The sequence below is a fragment of the Caretta caretta genome, chromosome 1 (assembly GCF_965140235.1).
Source record: "Caretta caretta isolate rCarCar2 chromosome 1, rCarCar1.hap1, whole genome shotgun sequence".
In the NCBI taxonomy this organism is placed as follows: domain Eukaryota; kingdom Metazoa; phylum Chordata; order Testudines; family Cheloniidae; genus Caretta; species Caretta caretta.
This window is the reverse complement of record NC_134206.1, coordinates 207325290-207352602: the sequence shown is the minus strand read 5'-3', so window position 1 is coordinate 207352602 and position 27313 is coordinate 207325290. Positions and strand designations below refer to the sequence as shown.

Here is a 27313-nt window from a genome sequence, read left to right as displayed (position 1 = left end):
GACAGAAGCATCATTTTATTAATTTATTTTAAAAATGGCAAATTTAACATGCTATTTTTAAAAAAGGGTAAAATATCAAGATGTTGAAAATAAAACCACAAAGGAGGCATCACAGGGCTAGTCAGTATAAAATAGCTTTAAGTTTAAATGCTCGGCAAATCTGTACCATTCGTGTAAATCAAACAGCGCTTGATACAGTCTCTAAACACAAAATCCTTTTATCGCTTTGTTTTACCATAGCGCTGGATAAGAAAACACAACAATTAAAAAAAAGTAACACTTTTAAATTGAAAGGTAACATTACAAACACGATATTGCTATAGGCACTGGTAAAAATGTTTTTATTTGAACAGATAGTGCCATGCTAAATATCAGTATTCAGAACTCTGCATAATTCCTTTTCAAATTATACAAACCTTTTGGTGTTAGTGAAATTAAAACTAGCTATGCTGGTTCCATGGTACTGCCTGGCTGACAGCCCAATCTATTGTGAACTCAGGCTTTAACATCGGGGCTTAGACAGGGTAAGGTGAGGGGACAGGCAGTAACAGTGTACTGAAAGTATTCAGTGTACTGAAAGTATTCTCTTGGTAGGTCAGAGTACTCTAACTGCCAAGACTTTCAAATTTGGGTGCTTCAAGTTACATCTGTCCTTGAGCACCCACAGCTTCCATTGAAAACAACAGGCAATATAGGCACACTCAGCACCTTTGAGAATCAAGTTGTTTGTTAGATGCTTATCCTTAAATCTCATATTTGAAAATTCTGACAGATGGGTGTGGAGGGTGGGGCATGTGGAAGGGGGGAACAGGCAAGGACAGGCGTGTCTTTTCACAGAGGACTGAAGTCCCTGATCGCTAAAAACAGGAGATTAAAAACCAGACAGTCTTTCAAATGAGCATCACCCAGAGATCTGTACTCTCCTTTCCAAAGCTCGTCTCCCATTTTGCTCCCCATCAGAAAGCAGTCTCCCATTTACATCTGCAGTTACAACTATCATCATCAGCTGTCCACTCCAGGGATCCTAACCGTGCTGGAAAATAATCTCAAACACAACTTGGTCAAAATACACGGCTGAATCTAAGCAACATAGTTGAGTCTGAGCGAGCTTGGGCTACGAACCCTGTTGAGAGGTTTAGCTAGAGAGCTGTAAGAAGACTGAGGAGGGGAGGGGAGAAGTATGGTTTCTGCTCACATGGTGGTTTAGAAATAAAAATCTCTGTGCACAGCAGTCACCTGCAATGGGTTAGCGACAACCTCATTGGGCCCGGTACTACAGCTCAACCCTGCTCAGCCACCATGTCCACATGCAACAACATCTACAGCCTGTCTCAGCATCCAGCGCACAGACCCTCAGTGTCACTTGCACTCTCCTGTTCTGTAACGCGGAGAAGCAAGGCCTGATCAGACCACAGAGCACCCAAGTCCTCTGCGAGGAGGGAGCTGGACTTCATCAGAATCTGGTCCCTGGCCGCCTATAAAAAGAATAAACCTCAGGCGAAAGGAGGCTCTTGGGCGAAAGCAGCAGTGAGCGAGGGCCACCCTGAAGTGGAGCTTCACCTTGCCAGCTCTCACCCATGATTAAAAAAATCCACATGCTCCACCACCCACCTCTGCTCCTTCCCTTTTTGGCACACCCCGTTAGTTTTAGCTCCCCCCTCTGTTGTGTGGGACACCCAAGATCAGCAGTTCCTTTGGTCAGGGAGCAGTTCTAAGCCCCACGCTCCTGCATGACAGACTATAGGGAAGGGAGAGATGCAGTTCAGTCTTTTGTTTCACTAGGGAGTCTCCTGTTAAAATTCACCTTTAAAAGCTGTCGTGGCGGGAAAGGGTTAATCAAACATATCCTCAAACATACGCTGCCCCATGGCTATATAAAGCTCCTTCTCCTCTGGGGTCATTTGGGCCACCAGCTCAGGCCGCTGGCTCACTTGACTGTAAGAGAATGGACGTCCGGCCACCATGACAGTGGGGTCCTCTGCCACCACTTCAAACTCCTCCTCATCCTCTTCATCCTCGAGCCCATAGAGCGTAGCTGTGGCAACAGGCAGGCGGGGTGGGGATTCCTCCTCTGATTCACTGGTATCACTCTCAGAGTCACTGGCATTGGTGCTAGCTAAGGGAGCCGCCCCCCCCACACCAGCAGCAGAGACAGAGGGGGTTTTCTTCTCATGGATAAGCAGAGCACGCATCACCTCCTCGTTATCATCCAGAGCCGCGCGGCCCTCCCCACGTTCCTGAAATGCATCCATATCTTGACCACCTGCAAGAAAGCATAAAGGAATGGTAGGCAAGTCATCATACCGATATGTCATGCTGGCCATTAAGGAGGGAGCACTATGTACTGGTTAGGGCAGCCTGCTCCTGGGGGTCAGAACTCCTTAGTTCTAGTCCCAGCTCTGTCACAGACTCTATAGCCTGGAACAAGCTATTTCCCTTCTCCATTTCTTCCTCCCTGCCCATCTTAAAGTCGAGATAGTTATACTAGCTCAGCATACCTCAGAGCAGGGCAGTAGCGTCTTTTGTATTGGGAAAGGGCTGCATTTTTGTTAAGTAATATTTGCTGTACAATAACTGGAAGAGCACAACAGTGTTTGGGTATACAGGGTGTCTACAGTTCAAGGATTCAAAAACACATTAAAAAGAAGGCTTTCTGAGCTTTTCTGCGTAAGGCTCTTATCAGACTCCTATATTTGGTGAGAGCATTATGAGTCCACCCAACACTAATAAACCGGCAGGCAGACTGAAAAAATATAGAAGAATGGATTTTAAGAGCCTTATGTAAAAATAAGGGATAAAAACTAAGTCAGATTCCCCATGGCAAACTTTTTCTACTGCACCGAAAGACTCTGCATGTGAATGATCACTTGAGTTGAGCTGACTGGATTCCACCCTCATACATTAATGCCACTTGCTCTCCTTTTCCTGAAGAGATGGAGCCTTAACCTTTAGTCCAGTATCATCTATCCAGGTTCCAATACCATGCCCAGCACCGTAACTCCCAATTGTCCCATAGGTTGCCTTAAAAATGAAACAGAAGGGGGTGTTTGCACCTCCCTAGGGGAAAGATGAAACTGATGAAGTTTTTGGTCATTCCCAGGAGCTGACACTAGGTTGCAACTCAGTCCCATAAGAAAGGAAAGTCCTATCTTCTCCACAGATGCATCCTTCAACTGTTTGATTGTTTCCTGGTTTTATGGAATGCTGCTGTCAAAAGGTGGTTTATTATCATGATGAGAGAGGGGGTGGGTCTCAGGAACTTAAAGCCAGCCCCATGGTGGGCTTTGAGTATCAAGACAATCTTGAACTGGACGAGCGGTTCTCAAACTGTGGGTAGTGACCCTGTTTTAATGGGGTCATCAGGGCTGGCTTAGACTTGCTGGGGCCCAGGTCCAAAGCCCGAGTCTCACCACCCGGGACCGAAGCCCAAGTCCAAGCCCCATCGCCCAGGGTTGAAGCCAAAGCCTGAGTGCTTTGGGTTTGGCCCCCACCAGGGCAGATGAGCTTGGGCGGACTCAGGCTTCAGTGCCCTCATTCTGGGGTCATGTAGTAATTTTTGTTGTCAGAAGGGGGATGCGGTGCAATGAAGCTTGAGAACCCCTGAACTAGACTATTAAGTGTGGAGCTAGGGCAAAGATCAGAACACTAGAGAAATGTGTTCAAGGTGAGCTGATGCATCCTGTACCAGAGGAAGCTTTTCCGGGATGTGTGGTTTCATTCCAATGTATAATTACTTGCAATAATGAAGCCACAAGGTTACAAACGTATGACTCAACGTGGTAAAGTCTGATGGGGGAGATGGGGGTGGGGTGGGGGAACGGATGGACGACAATCTTCTAGGCAGCTGAAAATGGATGAAGGGTTTTTTTTTTTGTTTTTTTTTGCAACACACACCACTGAGGAGTGCAGGTAGAACACATACATTCTTCAGAGTTGGTGTTGACAGGCTTTGTTAGTAGGAGTCCCAGATGTTCCTGGCACATTTTAGCCTGGTATGAAAGATAGAAGTCAGATTCACAGGTGGTGGCCCTGATTGCTGTTTGTGTTTCCACAACTTGGCAAACAGGCCAAATTCTTGGAAAGAGGGGATTGTGTCTGCAGTTTTGTGCTCAGCTTAAGGTTTCTAGCATACCAAGAAGTCATTCTAGAGACAAGAGATCTTCTTTGTGAAAAAACACGATAGTGCCTCTCAGTGAGAAGTGGTATACTCTAGGAGGTTAGCCAGCAGTAGCCCAAGTTTATTGAATGATTTACAGTCCAGAAGGGTTCTATGAATCATGACCTTGTGAAAATTCTTTGTGCTGGACTTTAGCATCTAATGTTTTCTGCCAATACCCAAGTTTTCTTCCTTCCTTCTTTTTCTGTCACCCATCATCCAAGAGTCATGGAAATCCGTGTGGGTGGTGTGGTTGTAAAAGGCACTCTGGTGCCAGACTGTGGATAGCAACATTCAGGGTGTGGTTTCAGTTAGTATGCTTTGTATAGGGTAAACAAAGTAATGTACCAGAGAATAAAAGGAAGTGCACCCTAGAAGTTGTAAGTTAAATAAGGCAGAAACACACTGCCTGACCATAATCACCTCAAGCTCTGGTTTTATCAGATATCTGCCCGAACAGGGTTAGCCCACCATCCGCACCTCCACTCCCCTAAAAAAATCTCCTGCTGTTCTGTTCCCCTCCTGAAGGGTTACTTTGCAGGAAAAAGGAAGATTTTAGTGTTCTGGATTTAATTAAAACAGAAGCATCAGAAAGATTCAATACTTCATTTTTTACCATGTCATATGTTATATGTCAGAAACTAGCACATTGCAGTAAGATTTCAGTAGCTCTACAGAGGGAGAACTAGAATGAGATCCTCTTCAGATTTTTTTTTTTTTTTTTTTTTTAATAAAGTCTCTGCTGGTAGCCACTCTCGTAGCATTTTGTCCTTCTTTGTGCTGGTTTTTTTGTTTCTGAAAATAAACACTTTGCTTTTTGGATCTTGGTTACATTTCGCCAACTTCTGAGACACTGCCTGTTTCATTTGGTGTTGCTCAGATGGTTGTATATTTCAGTTGAATCACCCAGTTAATCTAAAACGGTCTCCATTTATTACTTTTTTGTTTTGGGCTTTGAATAAGCTTTTCAAAGCAGGGACTGTCTGCTACTCTGTTTGCACAATGCCCAGCACAATGGGCCCACAATCTTGACTCTGGTCTTTTGTGGATATGACATTAATACAAACAATAATAAAAGCAAAAACCAACGAAAAAGACTGTTGATGACTGACAGTCATAGGAGGAAGCAATAATGAGCAACCCACTATGGTGACGGATTCTCACTCCTCCTCGTCCCCAGAGACTCTCAAGCTGCAGCTCTGATACATTGTTCTATGCATACAGTAGTTGTCTTGAAAATCAACAGATAACTAGTTACAGAAGGGGAGAGTGGATACGTGAACATGGCATATCCACTAGAAGCCGATTTGATGAGCCTTGTGCTCAGCACACATACAATTTGAGTTTCATTTTCCATCCATGCCCAGTTGGTAACAAGCTTTCCAGAAGAAGCTGAAAAATGTTTCATCCAAAACCAAACAAGTCATAATGGGCCAGAACATGTGTCTTTGAAGCTCCCAGAAAAGCTAACAAACAATTAACATTTTAGTAACACAATCACACCAGTGTGGGCAACTCAGCTTTCCTGACATGGGTTTCAATGCTGTGCCTAGTAAATCTTGTTCTCTTACACCTGCTTGGCTTCCAAAGGCTTTACATGACAGATGAAAGATACAACAGCATAGCAGGTTAGTGCTAGGATACCAGGAGCGGCAGCTGTACACAGAAAGGGGCAAAAATGTTCTTCCCACTCTAAGAATTATGCAGCACTTCTCCCCTTTTAGCTTCCTTACCATCTTTGATCTCGTCCGGATCATAAGCCCCCTGCACTGTGCTTTCCCGCAGCCAAATTGGCCTCTCTCTGGCTGGCTTCCCTTCATTTGTTGACCGATTAAGATCCTCCTGGTCTTCCATGCTGATGACGACATTCTGGGTGTACAGGTCCTCATACGACGGCCCTTTTGTAGTCCATGCTTCCCGATGGTATCCACCTGCTAGGGCAGCTGCCCCTGCAGCAGCAGCACGTTCTTTGCTATGTAGAAGCCAAAGGGATTAAAAAAAAAAAAAAAAGATACCATTCAGAATTAGTCCTTTCCTGTATAACAGAGGTTTCCTGTCATGATTTTCAAAAAAGCCCAGGGGATTTAGCCACATACCCCTCTTAAAATTAATCATCTCCCATGATATGCTTGGAGAATCTCAACCCCCATTTCTTAACCACGTTGCCAAGAATTTCTAGACCAACTCTTTGATTGAGGAATGTAGGATTCAAAATACTAGACAATCTAAACTACTGTGATATGCAGGAGAGATACTAGAAGGGAAGGAGGTTGTTAAGCTCTGTGAATATGATTACATAGGAATAACAGCCAACCTGGTTATAAACCTGAATACTCTGAAATGAAATTCACATCGATACACAACATGGTCCTTCCCAGTAGCTAGCTGGAAAAGTCATTATTTGCTGTTACACCATAGTCTTGTATTAAATAAATTAAAACACCAAGGTTTAACCAAGTGGGTTGACCGGATTGGAGTCTCACAATGCTCAGATGTGAGAATTCTTATTCATAGTAATTATGAGCAATTAGACAAATTCACCTCGGAAAACTAAGTTGAAATCCCAGCTCTGATCACAAGTGATAATGAACTTGCAAGAACTATCTGGTGAAGTTCTATGGCCTATGTTATACAGGAGGTCAGACTAGATTATTTTAGTCAGGGGCTTGGAGGAAGGGAGAGGGGGTTTACAGGTCAGCAATAGAGTGGGGCAATGCCTGAGGTTTGGTGGAGGCTGTTGTCCTAACCCTGAGTAATGGGGGGGGGGGGGGGGGGTTGAAGGTCAGTATTGCTGGTTACTGGGCAGAACTGGGTGAGTGCCCAGGACTGGAATAACAAGGAGCCGCTCATCAGAATTTAGCACCAGCTTATTTTCTCAGTTGATCCACAGCCAAATCATTGTCATCCAGGTTCCTATCTGAGCCAGGAAAATGCACAACTTGGATCTGAATAAAAAGAACACAGATCTGAATGCCCTCTGCCCCTGATGGCAATGAGCCCAAATTACCTTCGCTATCTGGTCTTGTGCTCTTACGTGCATAATGAACAGGAAAGGCCACAGAAAGAATCTTGCCATTTTCCACTTGAGGGAAACCCAGGGTGAATGAACTGCTAGGCTAACGTCGCTCAAAAGAATCAACAGATTCAATGGAGAATGCACCCATCCACCCTTAGTAGATCTTGCAAGCATTTTGAACACTTTATATAGTAAATGGTATCAAAGGCTGCTGACAGATCGTAAATATGCATGGGCACCACCCTCCCTTTGTACAGAACATGATGCTAATGCTGTTTCTGTATCATCCCCGGGGTTGAATCTATACTGATAGAAGATCCAGGTGAACCTAGAGGTGTTCTGCCGTGATCTTCTCAATAAGATTCCCCAAAGAGGGAAAGTTTGAGAGAGGGTGGTAATTGGAGAGGTCAGGAATATCAAATGTTTGTTTATTAAGCAAGTGTTTACCCACTGCTTGTTATCCTAATTCTATTTTATTCTATTTTGATGTTTAAAGGTTGGTCCTGGGAAACTGCATACACATGCCATCATTTTATTTGCTCTGGCAGAAAATAATTATGCACTCAAATATCTGCCAGGAGCAAGAAATATTTAACCTTTCAACAGCCAGGTAGGTGTTCCAGGAACTAACCAACCATATACACACAATATTTTTGTATGTTTACATTTTATACAACGTACACACATTCACAGAATCAATGACTTGTGTTTCTTTCCTACAGTCAGCCCGATCAGGAAAAAACAACTTGAATTTCTGAGCAAGTGGGAGAGACTATTTTATGCATGCAGATCAAGTATGCAACTTAAGAAACCACACAGAGATCTTCTCTCAATTTGTATTACTTCAAATACTGGTACTTTTCAGTTTTCAAAGAAAGGCATGTGTTCTGTGAAAAGCAATATTCTCCTTCCCCCACAATAAAAATCAGCAACCATCGAGCTTCCCTGACAATTTTATGTAATCCACTTTCCTACAATACACAATTCAAAAAAGCCTTCCTCACCAGGACTGCAGCAGTGACATTTAAGTGTTGGGCAGGGTCAGGGATTGCCTTGTCAATTCTAAGCCTCCTTTTCCCTATGAAGTTCCATTTAGTTGTGATATACTTATCCAAATGATGTCAAGGACAATTTTTTAAAGTAACAATTCTTAAATAAAAGATACCTACCCCTGTAAACTACATTAAACCATCTCCTGCAATGTGATTAATTTACAGGGAGTAATGAGTGATTTTAGCTCCTTGGTATGCCCCAGGATAACCAAAGCCAAGAGGGCTTATGTCTACCATTTTACCCCTGTTAAGGTCAATGACTAAGTAATGGCTCCATTTTCTTCCTTGTTTGTACAACAGTATCCTCAATTATACTGTTAGAAGCAACATGCAGCCCCCTGAGACCATGGGACTGGGGATTTACCTGCCGCTATAAAGAAGCGGTGTCTTTTGTTCTGTGTCCCTGCTGTGGAGAAGTGAATTAAACACCACTGAACAGAGACAGAGGACCAGATGCTCAGCTGCACCAGGGCAGCGCTTGGAACAGAGCTGAAGAAAGGGAGCAACACCTATAACAAACTTTCTATCTCCCTTGATTCTGGGGCTGTTTTGTCTCCTGGCTCACGCTAGGGATGCCCTGAACTTGCCTGGCTGCAACAGCTCCTGGGAGCTATTGTGAAGCTGGGGATCAGGGATTAGGCAGTAGTGTGGCTGGCTACACGGGCTCTATGCCGTCTGTGGGTCACCTTACATGGAAAGTCCCCCAGCATAACTGATCAAACTGGCTTTAAGGTGGCAAAAAGCATCTTTAGCAGGGCTAGGATATGGCTAAAAGAAACCAATGACCAGACCTCAGATTATGTGTATTTAAATCAAACACAAGTTTTGCATCTCAACTGACAAGCATAGGAAAAACTGAGGCTCTAGAGTTCAACAGATGTGTATGGTAATTTAAGTACATATCTGCAATTTGCATTAACGAAAATTAGGTAAATCTCTCATGCTATTGTTTTTAACAGCCTCCACTAAAAGGTATATGGACAAACGGTCTTTGGTAGTGTAATTGCAAAAAGTAGTTCATTCAGGAAACCTAGGATGTTACATTACATAAGGTGCTGGTATTTTAAACAAGAAAAAGTGGAGTGAAGATTAAATTCAACCCATCTGGAAAGCCACTGGGGCTGGTTTATGAAAAACAGGCTCTTATCATGATACTTGCATGGGACAAAATTCCTGCTTAGTAGCGGATTTACAAAATATCACTTAAGACGGTCTAGAAAAATCTAAGTAAATGATTTGACCAGTCTCGCAATGGAGATGCATGATCGTTAGACAATTTCCAGTGTAGACAATAAGTGCTAAAGCTCTCTAGAAGACACACAGAGCTATTTGCTCCTCTGTGAACAGGAAAGGCAAGAAATTCAGAGGATTTTTTTCTTCAGTAGCTTCAAATGTCAGTTTTACCTATGATTCCAGTATCTCAAGACTCTGTAAAATGGAGTAAATAAATAACCCGGGGGGGGGGGGGGGGGGAGGGAAAGAGGATATTCTTTTTTTAAATTTCACTGCAGCACTTTTATGTAATTAGTTGCTTTGAATTAATAAGGGTTAATAAATAATTGACTCTCTATGCGCTAAAGCTAGTTGTGTTCAAGTAACTATTTAAGAAGCTGCCTATTTATTTTGTAAGTCTGTGCACAGAGCAATTAGTCATTTACAGTGGGGTTTTTTAAAGTATTTAAGAGGCACGTAAGTGGGTGCTGCTGTTATTTAACCATTATTCATGGGACTGCACCAGGCATTTGCTGTGTGAATTTTCTGGCCACACAGAGATGAAGTAGCCATGCAGTGGCTTGAAAAAGCCCCTTTTCTCTCATTTGAGGTGGTTAGCCCAAATGTGTCAGACAAACTACAGAAACTGGTTTTAAAGCAAAGTCTAATGATTAAGCCATAGGATTAGGAATAAAGGCGCGAAAATTCTACTCCTGTATCTGACAGTTTGGTCTTGGACAAGTCAGCTCCCCTCTCTATATACCTTAGTTTCTTCATCTGTAAGATGGAGAACATTAGTTAGTTCATATCTGGGATCCCTGGCTAGAAGGGACTAGACAGGCAAAGCATTTTGCTATTAAGTTAATTAGAAACGATCTAGCATCAAGTATGAAAAATTCTCTCTCTCAAGGTTAGTCTGCATGTGATGAAAGAGAGGAACCTGAAAAATCAGCAGCATTATATTTGGTGGAGGCGGTTGCTCTAGTAGTGTAACTGTTTTTTCCCAGGTGTGCATACGTTTTTTGTTTTTTTTTTAAATGAAAACAGGCAGAACACACTAGATTTCACCGCAGCTGACAAAACTGACAGCTCACTGCATCTTTCTATGTTATTTAAACATCATCCCTTTTTGCATAGTTAGAAATCTTCCGAAGGATGCACTTTGGTTTCCTAAGGCTAGGAAAATACTAACTTTAGAGTTCTTGATTAAACAGGTCTTTCCCTATAAAGGTGTGTATCAAATGGGGGAAAAGAAGAATAAAAAAGATACTCAAATAATTTCTTTGAATAAGGGTTTTGTTATAAGTGGTTTTGAAAATACGAAGTGTGGAAGACAGCTAGTTTAGAGTTTCAAAACCTTCATAGAAGCAAAAGAAAAAGAAGGTGAAAGAAAAGATGTTTGCAATGGAAAGACAGTAAAACAGCATGGGGTGGCCAAAGTGTGTCATGGAGTCCAGAGGCTGCCTACAGAACTCTGTAAAGTGGCCACAGCTCTTCTCTAAAGTTAAGGATGGTCTTGGAAAACTATGTGGTCTCAGCTTCTTACGCAGCGTCTATGTATAGCCTCCTGTGGGACAAATATTCTTATTAAACGGCAAGGGCAGCTTCAGTCTGCTTTGTTTTATGAAAAATGGTTGCAGCCCTGGTCTCCTGGCAATTGTAGACTGTAAATCTCTTGAGGCAAAGATTATTTATCAGTGTCCTGCATTGCTGAATCTGAACAAAAAAGTTATCAAGATTTGGGCAACGATATAGTTAAGGCAGACAAACATGCAATATGAAAGCAGCGTGGCTGAAGAGGACTTTGTGCCCATTCCCACCTCTGTTTCAGTGCAGGAATCTCTGTGGGTTCTGGCTCAAGGATTTCATAGGCCAAGTTAACGTCCTCTGTCTCTCGTAGCAGTGCATAGATGGGCTCAATCTGCTCGTTAAACCTTGCCACAAGAGTCCGTGCATCCTTTTTGGGCATCGCCGACTCATCCTCTTCCACTTCATTCTGACAGAACGTACAGCGGAAGGTTCCTAAACAGAAAAGAAGTTGCTAAGCACTGGGAGAAAGTCAAAAGGCCCACATTTTTATGCAGCATTTAAAGAGAAGTATTTTGCTATTCTCTTAGATTGAAACTAAATAGCTTTTCTCCTTGGGACAACTTTCTTCCCACATATAATGTACCTGATTATTATTTTAACCACATAAAGTGAGACTTTAGATGCCATCCAATGATGCAGAAAACTGGTTAGGGTTTCTGTCTCTGCAAAGCCCTAAAGGATGGCAAGTTGCACCATTCAGACATATCCTAGCATTACACATTCCTTTCCTTACCACACATTTTTAAGGGCACTGCAATATCAGTTTCAAGATACATTTTAGGATGGTCAAATTTTAGGGCTTGCAGTGTCTGAAGAACTTGCCTTCATCCCTCTCTAAAATAATCTTGGGGGGAGGGGTGACCACTCAGTTTCATTCCAAACTGCTACTGCTACTAAAGGAATAACCCACTCCCTCTCCTTTTCAGTTGGTAGTAATTTTCTCCAAAAATTTCCTTGAGTCAGACATTTTCCATGCTTGGTCTCCAAACAAAGACAATTTTTCTTTTTTAAAATCTATTCTGTTAGTTTAGAGTTGCTTGACGATAAAGAAAGAAGGGGAAAAAATGGTCTCTTACATTCCAATTAGAAATTCTGCGTATGCGTAACTCAAAGAATGATCAGAGTTTACTCTAATTTAGATTGTTTTGTAGATCATCACGATCTAAGAAACAAGCCAAGGGAAAAGGAAATTCGTTCAGTAGCACTGAAGTAAAAATTTTTTTTGAAGAACTTCTGCAGTGGAGGATTTTCTGTTCCATTTCACTTGTCAATCTGTGGCTAACAATTTTAGGGAAGCACATTTACAGTAGGACTTTATCATCCAGCTCAATATTGGAGTTGCTGCAAAACACGTTCTCACGCTACACTTGAAGGAATGCGTAGGAAATTCAGGTAATTCCAAATCCTAGATGGAGAAAGGGGTGCTACTTACCTAGAAGAATAAATTGAGGGCTGAGAGCAGAGGCTTTTGGATTTATCTTCTCACCTCTACCACTAACTGGTTACATTATTTTGCCTTTATATGGCAAACATTTAGTGTAGCCTCACAATGCCCTATAAGAAGGTAAATATTATTCCTTTTTACAAACAGGGAACCTGAGGCGCTGAGAAGGGAAGTGACTTGCTCAGCGTCATGTGCAAAGTCAGTGTCAGAATCCAGATTTGAAGCTACACCTTCTCACTTCTAGTCCCTTGCCAATCAACTAGATTAAAATATCTTGTAGGCAAGTAATTTCCCCTTGTTCTGTTTCCCAATCTGTGAACTGGAAATAATATTTACCTGCTATCTCACTGCATTACTGTCCCCAGGGCCCTCTTGCTTCATGAAAAGCTTGCACTCTATTTAATAGCAGTCTCATTTGTTGACTTGGCAAGGTGTGTAGGGAAGTCAACTCATCTGACAATAAACATGCGTACCAATGGCTAGATCACAGACATCATGTGCAAACCCAGCCTATGGATTAACTTTGAAGAGGTAAACTTGGGCAGGGGGGGGGTGGGGGTGTCAGAATATCTGCCACACGACATTGGAAGTTTCCTAAAGTCACAACTGTGTAAATTGTTGTACATTAACCATTGGGTTATAGTTTCAGACGATGGGCACATCGTCTCCTGGGGTCTCATGTTGCTTCCAAATTAGATTTACCTCATGAACTTGGGGCTAGTCACTTTATCTCTGCTTCCTCAAATGTAAAATGGGGATAATATGTACCTAGCTGTTTCACAAGTGGTTGCAAGAATTAGTTAGTACTCTGAAAGTAAGACACTACAATAAGTGCTGTTTATTACAGTAGGTACAACCTGCAGCACCTCACAGGGATTTCTAAATTTTTAAGTTCATTTGTATTTGTGCACTTTTTCTCTTTGTACTGTGAATCAGGGATGGCAGATCTCTGTCTCCCCCCCACTGCAACTTAAGCAGACACAAATTAGTGTCTTATGTATAGCCTATACAAAGTTTTCATTTTTTTTGCATTAAAATCTCTTTCCTCTACCCCCAGAGTTTTTCCTAGACAGAAAACTAGCTCAGTGGTTTGAGCATTGGCCTGCTAAACCCAGGGTTGTGAGTTCAATCCTTGAGGGGGCCGTTTAGGGATCTGGAGCAAAAATTGGGGATTGGTCCTGCTTCAAGCAGGGGGTTGGACTAGATGACCTCCTGAGGTCCCTTCCAACCCTAACCTTCTATGAATCTATGAATCTATGAAAAACAAAACCAATAGCATTTACATTAAAGCCAACCTTTTGAACTCATGAAGTGAAAGTCATTTTGAAAAATTTGACAAAACAAGCACCTCAGCCCTGACTTTAGAAAATCAACATTATCTGCACGGGAAAGCAAGAGCACTGACAGTGGTGGCAAAAGACGCTGAGTGAGAATGGGAAAATGGTGGCTTTCTCCAGCCCTTTCTTAATCCAAGCATAAAGCATGATGCTTATTTTGTCATGCTATAAAAAACACCACCACTCATGCATAAACTGCACATTAGATAAATTTGTCAGTCCAGTTAAGTTTTAAGTCAGTTTGATTTCATTCACATTCCACATCTGAGGCCATCAGTACCCCTGAGTTCACAGAACCACCTGAATAAGTCTAGAATAATTAGTAAGATTCAGCTCATATTATGAGTTTACTGACTGGACAGTGGTTGACTGCAACCTAACAGAAAAAGCCCGGTTAAACATTTCTTAGGTGGCTCAGGCTTTTCACACTTCCACTCACGAACCCCTGGTGTCTTAACTAAAGATTAAAAACAGTCAGGACAGCTCCAATTCAAAGCATCTTTAAAAAAAAAAAAAGAAATAAAAAATCAGAGTTAATGCAGCTCTAATTTAATAAAATTCTTAAAACTAAGGATGATTTATTGCAACTTCTCCAGGGCTCTTAAGGAACAAAAAAATAAATGCCAATATAATGAGTTATGTAAAAAATCTGGATAATGATTGGAGTGACTAGTTTCCTGCAATCATGCTCAAGTTTTTTGTGGTAAGGCAGCACTTTACAAGAAATACCCACATTTAAGAGCAGAACTGAACAGCTAGTCTCAAGTGCCGCCCATCAGGACAATGCTGAAAACCTCACTTGTGGGATGTTAAGAGGTCACAAAATCACTATCTCACTACTATACATCACTGCCTTGAGTCATTGCATCGCAACAACTTTGATACAACTTTCTGACAAACACGCATTATAATGTTGTCACATAGGAATTTGTCCCATTAGACAAACTTGAAATAGTGGTCACTCTAAGGTCAGAGATTGTCAGACTTGCACCATTCACCATTCCTTCTGTCATCCCAACAAAGGCACAGTTTTGCTTTTCTAATCAGATGCTGTCATGCAAACAAAAGTGGTCAGATATCCTGGCTGGCAAGGGTGATCCTAGTTTTAAAATAAAAAAAAAAGAAAGTGGTCAAGAGGCTTTGAAATGGGAAACCAGAAATAGATGTCCTCCTTCTTCCCCGAGCCCCTGTGCACACACTCATTGCACTTCTCCTGGTACTCTGTGGAAATCTACAGAGTGTAAAAAGATATCTATTTGAAAGAGATCAGAATCATACATTCCTAGACTTGCAAGGGTGAACAAAGTGTGAGTGGGTTCCCCAAGGCATACTACAATTAAGCAGCACATCAGGTTCTGAAGTGTGCAGGCCAGAATATTCGGTCAAATGAAATCTAGCCAGCAGGGACTGAGTAAAGGGAAAAGTCAACAGCTAAGTATAAACATTATACTAAGCACATAATACATGAACATACGCATTATATTAACTATACTTTTGTTACATAAAAACCTATATTAAAAGAGCATTAAGGTTGCAAAGTCAAGTACCCTGAAGTTAGGAGATGCCAGAATTAAAGTTGCCTGTGCAACCTTAATTCAGCCCCCTTTTGCATATACCTTAATGATACAATCTGATTACATGATCACACACTATTTTTCCAACAGGACCCCGGCTCATTCAATACACAGGATGGACAGTGTTCACTTAATCAGCAATTATTCAATATTTTGTTTTATTCTCATTATTCAGTGAATGGCCCCAGGCCTTATTTACTGCACATGCTTCAAACCCCGCTCTAAAGACACAATTATTAATTTCCTCATGAGCTTTTCTGTGGTGCTCATCACCATAGTATCTGAGTGCTTAAATATTAATGAATATATTTTTACAATGCCCCTGTGAGATAAGCGGATATTATTATCTCAGTTTTACAGATGGGGAACTGAGGCACAGAGATTAAAGTCAAAAGTATCCACTAATTTTGAATTCCCAATTTGAGGTGCCTAGGACCTGATTTTTCAGAGTATTTAGAATTATATAGCACTTTGTACGTTCAAAGCACAGCTCCCATTGACTTGAGTTGCAGCTCTGAGCACTTAGCTCTTCTGCAAATCAGACTTGAGGATCTCATGTTAGGCACTGAGAACATGAGGAACACACAATGAGTGAACACTTGTGAAAAGTTCAGTTTAGGTGACTTGCCCAGGATCATGTAGGAGCTGTGGCAGCAGCAGGGTTAGAACCCATATCTCCAAGGCAGTGTTCAACTGCCTTAACTCTGAGACTGCCCTTTCCCTTCTTGGAGTCCCCTGCCCCATTCACTACACACCTTCCAACTTTTGCAACAAATGAAACAGGGGTCTAACAGACAACAGCCTTCTTCACTACGCAACCCTGATTCATCCCCAGAGCAGGTGATCCTGAGAACTAAATGAGGCAGAGGTTCTGTGGAAAAAATAATATATAATCATTGATTAAAGACTGTATCTTAATGTGTATACCCAAACAAGGGGTTGAATTAAGGATGCACAGACAACTTTAATCCTGGTATTTCCTAACTTCTGAGTGTTTGACTTTGTAATCTTAATATTTTTAATGTAATTTTTTGTATGTAATTTCTACAGTTTTTAAAAAAAGCAAACTGAAAAAATCAGAAATCCCATGATGGGCTCTCATAATGACACCCACCCACATGGTTCATCAGAAGGTTGGAACCTAGAGCTCTACCGCAGCAGTTTATTGCTTGAGTTAATGGAGTAATTGATAGGATGAAAACCTACTACTATATGTGGACCAGCATTAGAGGGGGATGACACACTTTGCGGTCAGCAAACATCTGTGAAACCCATGGACAGGGGACTGGTGGGACTAAGGAATCTTGGGTACTAAGCTCTGAAAGGGAGTGTCATCTAGGGCATACACTCTTCTGCCAGTCATCCCAGTTTGACCCCTTCTGCTCCATTCACTCCAATTTCTCCCTGTTGTAGTCTCTTCTCTTCCTCACTCCTGGCTCCTCTCATCAATGCCACCCTCCTCATGCAGCCAGGCCCAGTCTCCACTCCTCAGTCTTCTTGTCACAATCTCCTTGCTCAGCCACTCCCAGTAAGCCAACTCATCCCCCCAGCACTTTGTCCAGTCAATCCCAGTTTCCCTGCTCCCAGCTTCTCACTGGGTTGGTCTCTCCCCTCCCCGGGCTCCCAGGGGCCCCCACACCGCTGCACATGTTCCCCATTCCCAATAACTCCCAGTCCCAATCTCAGTCTCTTTCCCCTCTCCAGCTCCCTGGCCCACTCTTTTTGCTGAGCCAGTCATAATTCTCCCCATCTCCTCATCAGATCAGTCTCTTCTCTCCCCTCACCCCTGGTTCTCAGACCCATTCTCTTTTCCCAGTCAGTAACACACTGCCACCTGAGCTCCTCGTCCTTACTGGCTGCCAGTCCCCATGTCCCATTTTTCTCCCTGCCTCCCAATCTCAGACTCCTCCCAACCATTCCAGGTACCCTCCCACCCCCCTCACCAAAGACTCTTGTTTCAATCAACTATGCCCACACACCTCAAAAGGTCTAGTTCTTACTCCTCTGCATTCAAATCAGACTGTTTCCTCCTCTCTGCTGAGGCCCAGCATGGAATCACTGAGAGCACAGCAGTGACTGGCCCTCTGCGTTCCATTCAGGAGCCAGGATAGACCAACAGCAGCCCCAGTTGAAATTGCAGGCGAAAGTCCTGCTCAGCCCAGGAAGGTGCATGAATGGAATCTTCAGCGAATTTAGCTGCTCCAAATCTGATAAGTTTCTATTGAGCATGTGCAAACCTGCATTTTTTCAAAGGCTTATCACCTGGCCAAATTTGGGTGGATTGTCACAGGAACAGCAAAAAGGTACATCTGAAATAAAGGCCACCCCCTGCCAGATTTCAAGTCCCTGCTCCAAAGCATGGGGACCCTACCATGGATTTTTTTTTTTAATACAGGCAAAACAACTATTTTCCCTTAACCCTGTTCTTGGACATGGGTGAACTGTTTTGGCTGTAATTTTCCAAAACAATTCAGCCTGAGGAAGACACCCAATATGGAAAATCTTAAGCCAAACAGTTACAGTTTGACTAAGTTATAAGCAACTGAAAACAGGCTCTTATAATGGGAAATGTCAGTCACCCTTAATTACAGGCAATGCTACCAGAATGTTTCATATTCTCTATGTATATATAAAGTCTGCTGCAGTTTCCACGGTATGCATCTGATGAAGTGAGCTGTAGCTCACGAAAGCTCATGCTCAAATAAATTGGTTAGTCTCTAAGGTGCCACAAGTACTCCTTTTCTTTTTGCGAATACAGACTAACACGGCTGTTCCTCTGATGCCTATAATTAAGTTCCCTTCATTTCTCATTGATTTCCAGGGTCTAGAGGACCATTTACCACAGCACTGAAGGCATCACCCTCCTGACTCATTAAGGAGGGGAGATGCAGCTCAGTCACAATAGCTTCTGAATCATTATTTACGCACCACATATTGTAATTTGAGGGAGTGGAGGGCTGGACCAGTGGTCTGGAAGTCAGGACTCAAGTTCCATCTCTAAAACAGACTTCCTTTGTGACCTTGAACAAGTTTAGTTAAGTGCCTCAGTACTGGCCTGAGGGACCATCTGTAGGCGTTAAAGTATTCAGTCTCTGTCAATCATTTAATCCTTGGCCTCCTGCTAAGACTTCTGACAGAGGGACCAATTAGTGCCTGCTGTGTGTTAGGATGACGACACCTGCCTATTAGAAACTGGAGTGAGAGGGAAAACTGAGGCACAGGGAGATTATGTGATTTGCTCATAAAATATCAGTGGCATAGTTTGAATTAGAACTCAGGAGCTCCTGATTCACGGTGTTTCATATACATAATGCATTTTACAAATCCCTCTGGACCACCAGACTCCCAGACCTCTATAAACAACCCCTCATGATTGTGAGGAGAAAGCATCACAATCGGTCAGGATGTGGAGCATTTTAGGCTCTAGTCCTGAGGATATATGGTCTCTATTCCCTTATATGGTAGTTGCAGCCTGTACGCCCCTTTTCGTATCCCATGACCCTAGTAGACACATTTGCATTCATGGTTCACTTCCAAAAAAGCAAGCCCCTTTTGGCAATAATGTGCAAGGTGTTTTTTTTTTTTTAAAATAACCAAGTTTATCAGAATCTCATCATTATAAATACTCCAGTTTATTCCAAAAGGCAGTTACAGAGAACACTATTTAGCATAAACCACACTAATGCCACATTTAATCTTTCTGAAATGGATTTCATGGTCCACTGGATCTCAAATTCTTGAGGACATTCCACTGCCCAAAGCTGATTGCAGCATTAGCTCTTGAAATGTGACATGAGAAGAGCATGTATATTTTTATATTAGTCTTGTCTGGGGCTCTAGATATTCCAATGCACATGTTACTGCAAGAAGCCCAAACTGTTATAAACACCAGGCTGTGCACAATGAAGGTTGGCATCTAGAGAATATTTGTAATCCAAAATCCTGGATAAAAATCACCTTGCCAATCTCACCTAAAATGCATAAGCTTTAATCATGACACTTAAAAATACTTGCTTTAAATTTCTCTCACCTTCAAATTGAATGAATTTCACTGTGACCAAGACACACTACAGAGGTGAGAGACAGTGACAGCGCAAGGCCAGAAGAGCCTGGAGACATCTGAAAATGGGGAGGTGAAAGTGACACATAAAAAGGTGCTGCTCAGAAGAGCATTTGAAAAGCATTATGAATTTAGTTCAAAACCAGGTAGGCAGGTCCACAGTGCCTGCCATGAGGAACTGCCACTAGAGCAAACAGGGGCAGTGTGTGAATTTCCTCAATGCACATTGGTTCAGACCTGCAAAGGGGTGGGTGAGTGCAGTGAAGCCACCATGCTGCTTTTCCTGTCCCCCACCTCCACAGCTTTGCCAACACAAATAAACCTGACCTGCAGCACGCTCGGCCTATTCCTTGGGCTTCTCCTCAACAGGTGCTACCCAATTATGTGACAGATTTAGAATATGGATTTGCCCTCTAAGTAGTACACTGAGACCAAACATTTCATTTGGGACTTAAGCCAAGGCTGCACCCATCTAGTGAAGGGCTAGTGCATTAAGCCACTGCATTACCAAGCCCCTATTATTTTGAAATATATGTCACAGATATTGTATTTAAGGGCTTGCATTCACTAGAACTATTTTTTGACTAATACCCACCAAAGTGTGTTCAGGAAACACCACCTTCTAGAGGGTACAAAACTACAATTTCCCAGCACATGAAAAGCTCTCAGAATTTCCAGTTTGTCCTTTTAAATGAATTTCATTTAAAAATAAATAAAATGGCAACTATACATCAAGAGGAGAGACAGACATGCTGCATTAGCAGAAAGATGGTGAGAAAATGGTAATTTATAATTGCTGTTAATCAGCGTCTCACCACATCCAGAGTGAAAACTTCACTTAACCAATAGATATGCTTATGCATTATGTACTCTCAATTTCAGAAACATGTACATCCATAAAGGTTAGGGACTGGCAGCGCTGGAAACAGAATGTCTCCATTAAGCCACAGAGTGGATTTTAATGAGGCAGTTCAGTGCACGTTATCTCAAAGCATCAAACAGATGCCTCAGCAGCTCTTGTTCTTATTGTTAAAGCGTCCTTAAAACAATAAACAATGTTTAACATATTTAAAGTACTGTATCTTTTTCAGAGGATCTCCATGTGCATGATAAAGGTAGATATGTATCCCAAATTTATGCACAGGAAAACAGAGGCACAGATATGTTAAGTTGCTAGCTCAAGCCCACACAGTGAGAGTTAATGGCCAAACGAAAATTAGAGTTTATGATTTCTATGCCCTATGCTCATTTGTTAGACCACACTGTTTTGTGTGTGTGCGCGTTGATTATTTAAAGAGATTTATTTCTCCCTGTTGCTTGATGCAGCTATTAGAATTCCCAGCTCTATGAGCTCTCATCACAAAGCCACTTGAGCCTCCAACAGAGAACCATGTAGATAAATAAAAAAATTAAAAATACAATTCCCTCCTCACTACAGTAAACTCCAGTTAAACAAAGGGTTTCAGAGGGGAAATGTTATGGATGCAGAAAGGATTTGCATGAAACACAAAGCCTCATGTACACACAAGGAATCTATTTAAGAACAAAGAGCGAAAGTGAAATACTTGTCTTAAACAGTCTCTAGACACTCATCTGAAAGGCTTACAGGCCAATGTTGAAAGCCTATGCTTCCACACCAGTGCTTCAAAAAGTTGCATGCCTCAGAAGTCTGGCTTAAACTGCTGACCACAAGACTTCAAATAAGAAGGCTAGGTAGTGAACTGCAAGATAATGCTTTCTTTTTAATATTCAATTTATTAGTATTTCAAGATTGTTCTTTTCTCCTGTGCTGGCCAAACATCTTGTACTTATGCCTAACCACATTCATATTCTTGTATTTAATTTGTATTACAAGGTAAAAAAACCTCCACCCGCAGCAGGTTCTGTTGTGAAGGGAAAGCAAGAGACATGCTGCTCTTCAGCTTACTTTTTCCTCCTATTTTAAGGACGACATTCACTGGTGGGCACTTAAGGAGAACCATTCAGCCTTTTTCAGCGAGTGGTTACTTAGGAACTAAGAACTGCCATACCAGACAGACCTCATCATGGGCCATCTGGCCTGGTATCCTGTTTCTCTGCAGTACTGGAATAGACCAGTATTAATATCTTTTTCTTCCTGATGCACCAGATCAGACCGATGGACCATCCATCTCGTCCAGATGTTTCAGAAAGCAGCTTTAAAAAAACAGGTTTCAGAGTAGCAGCCGTGTTAGTCTGTATCTGCAAAAAGAAAAGGAGTACTTGTGGCACCTTAGAGACTAACCAATTTATTTGAGCATAAGCTTTTGTGAGCTACAGCTCACTTCATCGGATGCATGTAGTGGAAAATACAGTGGGGAGATTTTATACTGTGATGGTAACACCCACTGTACTCATGGAACAATGGGTGTTACCATCACTCTCATTACAGCGTGTATGGTAACATCCATTGTTCCATGTTCTCTGTGTATATAAAATCTCCCCACTGTATTTTCCACTGCATGCATCCGATGAAGTGAGCTGTAGCTCACGAAAGCTTACGCTCAAATAAATTTGTTAGTCTCTAAGGTGCCACAAGTACTCCTTTAAAAAACAAAACAAAACAAACAAACAAAAAAACCCCAACTCCGTGAATCCAAGTGTGTATAATGGGAGGACATTTCTCCCTGACCAAGCGGGACTCAGTTTATGCTGAGAAACATCAGGGCGGTTAGCACTTTTATATTTGCTAGTTTCAGAGTAGAAGCCGTGTTAGTCTGTATTCGCAAAAAGAAAAGGAGTACTTGTGGCACCTTAGAGACTTAGATGCATCCAATGAAGTGAGCTGTAGCTCACGAAAGCTTATGCTCAAATAAATTTGTTAGTCGCTAAGGTGCCAGAAGTACTCCTTTTCTATATTTGCTAGTGAAACTCTAAATTCTATTCTTAGTCACATAAAAAGTATTTTAAAATTCATTTTAAGTGAGCTACCTGTTATATTTCACCACATGCAACCTTACTCTTGTATTGGGATGGGGTAACTAGGAACACCCAAATAAACTTCTAGATACTTTTAACTGCTTCTCATTATTCTTCCTCCTTAATTCTAGGCCTCTTAAATGTATCTTTTCACATGGAAGCCCTTCCCCTCTCCACACACCTGTCATGAATCTTTTGTTGCTCTTTCCTTGATCACTTCTATTCTTGATGTATCTTGTTTGAGAACCCTCATGCAGCAAGCAGATCCAGTAAGTGTAATGTGAGATAAAGACAAAAACAACTCAGCCATATGACCCCAACAAAGCTCTACAACTATGCAACTAGGCTAGCCCATAACTTTTTTGCATGTGTGGTGAACAAGAGTAATTTAGAAACCACAACTGAAAATTCAGGCAGTATGCCATATCACACAGTAAATAGGCAGTGGCTGGTAGGAATGACATCCCTCTCTCAGAGCAGAGAATAGGAGCAGATGGAAAGAGAGGGTCCAAAGAACAGATCTGGGTAATTGCAGAAAGGGGCCAGAATTGTTGTACAAGAGGAGGAAATTAGAATGATACAGTTACTACAGACTGTCTTTAAAAGTGGACCAGAAAAGGGAACCTCATTCTAGAGCTAGGAACGGGGGGAGAGAAGGCAAGGGGGAAGAGAGCATGAGAGGAGTACAGGACAGACTGGGCTTGAGCTGCTATCCAGAATGAAAGACTCATTCATGGTATTAGGAAGGGTCTCTACTAAAGCTTGGACTGGCTTTCTGTGCACATCTCTCCACACTCTCAGAGAAAGAAACAGTAGGGTTTTATTTTCTACCCATCACTGTGGTTGTCTTATTTTTCCTTTCCGTTGATTCACAGAGTGAGAATATTATGGGACTCTCCCCAGGGACGCAAGTTAGAAGATAGAAATGAGCTATAGACCCATGGGTACTAATCATAACACCTCTGACCAGCCCACCCATGCTGCCTAGTTAAATCAAAGGTGCAGGATTCAAACCTTGCTCATCTTGCACAGAGACAATCCCTCTATATTTCAGGCCACCTTTCCTATCTTGACCTTGATCTCTATTGTATCACTTTCTGGTGTGAAAGTAGAATGAATTATATTGAAATTATAATTCATTAAAGAAATGCTGCTTGAAGGGTTTGTTGAAATATAGTTGTCAGGAAGAGAAACATTAAGGAGTGTGAGACAATGGGTCCTCAAACTAATTAACTTAGAGCTCCTACTGAGCTAGGAGATTGGTAAACGTTAGTATGCAAATAAGATATGTATGTATATTTGTCAGTTTCTGCTTTCTTTTGTCTCTTATGTTAAATTGGCTTTCCCTTATCTGTTTAAATAAGTTAGCTTGAGCTTTTGCAGGAGGCTCACATATCTGGGTGCACTGGCAAAGCGCTTTGCTAATAAACAGAGTGGTCTGACAAATTTTGAATCTGACTTTGACACTGGATAAGAAAGAAAGACAGAAAGACCAACAAACAGAAACAGGAGCCCTCTTGCTAGAGACCAGGTTCTGCAAAGTCAAATCACCAACTGGATTTGGGCAAAGGACAAAAACATAAAAGGTGAGGCATCCCTTCCTCAGAAATATTCTCCCATACAGTGGATTCCAGCCCAGGCAATAGGGATGGCTATCATGGGTTGGAGGTAGGGGGGTGGCCATAATTTACTTTTTACATGAGGAATAAGAAAAGAAAAGAAAAGAAAAAAAAAATTAAGAGACCGAACTATTTGGGTTGAAATAAGGCAATAAAAATTTGCACAATTAGACCAGGTGGCTTCGAGCACCACTAAGGTTCTCTCTCAAATCTTTATTTAGTAAAGACCATTTGGAGTAAAAACATTGAAAGACTAACATAATCCCCTCAGATCTTGTCCTTGGACTCTCTCCTCATCAGAAACTGGTACGAGTGTATGATTCTGCACGTATTTTCAATATATGCAGGACGATTAATTCCAAGGTCCCTCAGAAGAAAATCCCCAAATGAATCTGTGCAGAGGAACTGCAAAAGCTCAAGAGAGATGATTCAATGACAATATAGAGTAAGGGGTAAACAAGCCTTTCAGTGAGTTGCAATACTCAATCTGGTGACAAGCATACCATATTCCCTAAAACAATGTTAAGTCTGTACACGTGAGAGATCAGATACTCTCGCTCTGAAGCTTGAGAAAGCACAAGAAAAGATCAAGCGCGATAGTGTTATACTCCTCCCCCAAGCAGATCTCTCTGCACTTTGTATCCTTCTCCTGAAAGTCCAGTTGCATATCTGTTTGTAATGCAGGGAAAAAGCTACCATGTAGGTATGCTATATAACTTAATATTCCTAGGAAGTCATTATAATTATGGTCCTGACCTGGCTGAAATCCTGTTACTTGGAGTCTGTACCCTTCTTCTGGAAAGGCATTGAGAATTCTCCCTCTGTTCGCTATGGAAATTGTCTTATTATCCAAACTGGATAAATATTTTCGTCTTTGCTTCCAACTGCATTAAGTCCCATATCAAGACCTTTCTGAGGCTGTTATTTTTTTACGAAGGCTTTAGGATTTTTTCTTCTTCCAAACCAACAGCCTTATAAGAGTGATTAACTGTGTATATAACCTCTTCCACTCTTCTGTTCCAATTACTTAATAATCTGTGGTGTTGTTAACAACAGGGAAGGAAACATTAGAACCAGGAGGATTATGTTGACAATGTTCCTGGCCCCAAGGCTATTGCTGTCAGGGCTGCCGGCTGGTGACCTTCCATCTCATTCACAAGGCTGGCAAGTGAGATATTACTGCAGCACAAGGACTTGTGTGACAAAAGCAGACAAAGCAATAAAAACCTCCTTACACTTGTAAATTTGAGAGCCCATGGAAACTGCCTCCCTTGAGTCCACTCAGCCGGGTTCCTGTTCTAAGTTAATTTCCTCCTATCTCTATTGTTTCACAGTTGGTTATGGGAAAGGTCAGAGCTGGGGGGCCTAAAGGAACAGCAGAATTGCTTTCACTTCATTGTTATAAACAGACAGAAGCTCCAGATTATTTGGCAGTGGCATCATCTTTCCAGCACCCTAAACTTGCAGTACGTTTTCATACAAAGTGTAACAGGAAGAGCTGTGTTCAAGGAAAGAAGTGAACAGAAGAGACAGAAGTGGAAGGGGTCTCAAGTCCCTATTTCATCTCAAGGTAAGGGGGTGGCAGGTGACACTTAAAGGCAGTTTTTACTGGCTCGACAGTCAGTCTCTGGGGTTTGAAGTCTTCTACTGATTCCCAGAACAGAACGGATCATGGAAGCAAATATATAAGCCTCTCCAAAACCGCACCCCATCAACATGTATCTTTTGAGGCCAGGTTTGGTGCATACTGACAGGATATGCTTGGGGTTAGGGAGGAGATAGATAACAGGAAAGTAAAAGCTGAATAGATGGAAAGAGAAATATGGTGTAGCAAATAAATTTCAGTGGGTTTAAACAACATAGATCTTCTCCCTTTCTTTTAAATGGGCTAAGTGATTTCCTAATTTTACTGTTGATTCTGAGTTTGCCTGGGAACTGAAAATGAATGTCCCATTCCTAATTTAGTTCAATTACAAACATTTGTGGAAGTTTTTAAGCCCTCAGAAAACAAACTTACTTTTTCAGTGGCATTCAATGAGACAGCATAGTTTAACAGACTGAGCTCAGCATTAGAACTCCCAAGTTATAAACTCTGCCACCGACTGAACGGATTTTGGCAAGAGTGTCTAAGCCCTGGTCTACACTACAGAGTTAGGTTGACATAAGGCATCTTACATTGACTTAACTCTGTAAGCATCTATACTAAAATGTAGCTCCCACCGATGTAACTTGCCCACTACACCAACTTAATAACTCTACCTCTGCAAGAAGCGTAATGCTTAGGTCAACGTAGTTAGGTCGATGCAGTATCAGTGTAGACTCTGCGTTGCTTATATCAACTGTTGCTGTCTTTCAGAAGCTGTCCCACAATGCCCCACCTTGACAGTTAAATCATGCAAGTGTTCCTGGTGAGCGTGTGAACCTCTGACACCAGGAGTGTAGTGTGGACATGCAAAAGCGATTTAATTACTGCGGTGGCTATAAGTCAACGTAACTTAGGTCGACTTAATTTTGTAGTGCAGACTTGGCCTTAGAATAATCCCCCCCTTACAAAGACAGGGAAATAACTACTCTCCTCACAGGGGGCAGGTCTACACTACAGCTGGGATGGACGCTCTGAGATCGATCCACCGACAGTCAATTTAGCGGGTCTAGTGAAGACCCGACAAATTGACAGCAGATTGCTCTCCAGTCGACCTCTGTACTCTACCCCCGATGAGAAGAGTAAGATAAGTCGACGGGAGAGTTTCTCCCATTGACCCCCTGCAGTGCAGACCCCACGGTAACTTGACCTAAGATACATCAACTCCAGCTACATTATTCATGTAGCTGGAGTTGCATAGCATAGGTCGAGTTACCATAGTAGTGTAGACATAGCCAGGGTGTTGTGAGGAATTAATATTTGTAAAGTGCTTTGAAAACAATAAGTGTCAAGCGTTGTCCTGCAATTCAGAGCACAAGGGCAAGTAAACACAAAAACATCCACATTCTAGTACTCCTGACTTCCCCCTACTGCTCTGAAGGAGGTTTTAAATTTAATCTAGACCTCTTTAGAAGCATTTTAAGCGCTTCATGGCCTCTGCAATCTAGCCAAACCACAAAACAAGAGGGAAATTAATAAGTCTACCCTTTGAGCATGTATTGAGGAATTGGGTACACCTGGCAGCTGCACAAAGAGAGGGAGCTTGAAAGGAATGAGCAAAAAAGAGAAGTAATTTGGGGTTTTTTTTAAACTGTCCTTTCTCTACTGGACATCTGCTCTCATGCTTGGGAAAACAAAATGCATCACTGAAAATCTGTCACATAAGGTTGCCCC

General features: G+C 42.0%; 1 protein-coding gene across 1 annotated transcript in view; it reads right to left on the bottom strand.

Annotated features, from left to right (window-relative positions):
* Window positions 1-27313, bottom strand: part of GTF2E1 (general transcription factor IIE subunit 1) — a 93882-nt gene continuing 66569 nt past the window's right edge. The window contains exons 3-5 of the mRNA XM_048819085.2: window positions 11257-11458; window positions 5890-6128; window positions 1-2263 (exon numbers count right to left, since the gene is read on the bottom strand). Coding sequence (XP_048675042.1) covers window positions 1833-2263; window positions 5890-6128; window positions 11257-11458 — 872 coding nt within the window. The 3' untranslated portion in view covers window positions 1-1832. The remainder of the gene's footprint in view (window positions 2264-5889; window positions 6129-11256; window positions 11459-27313) is intronic.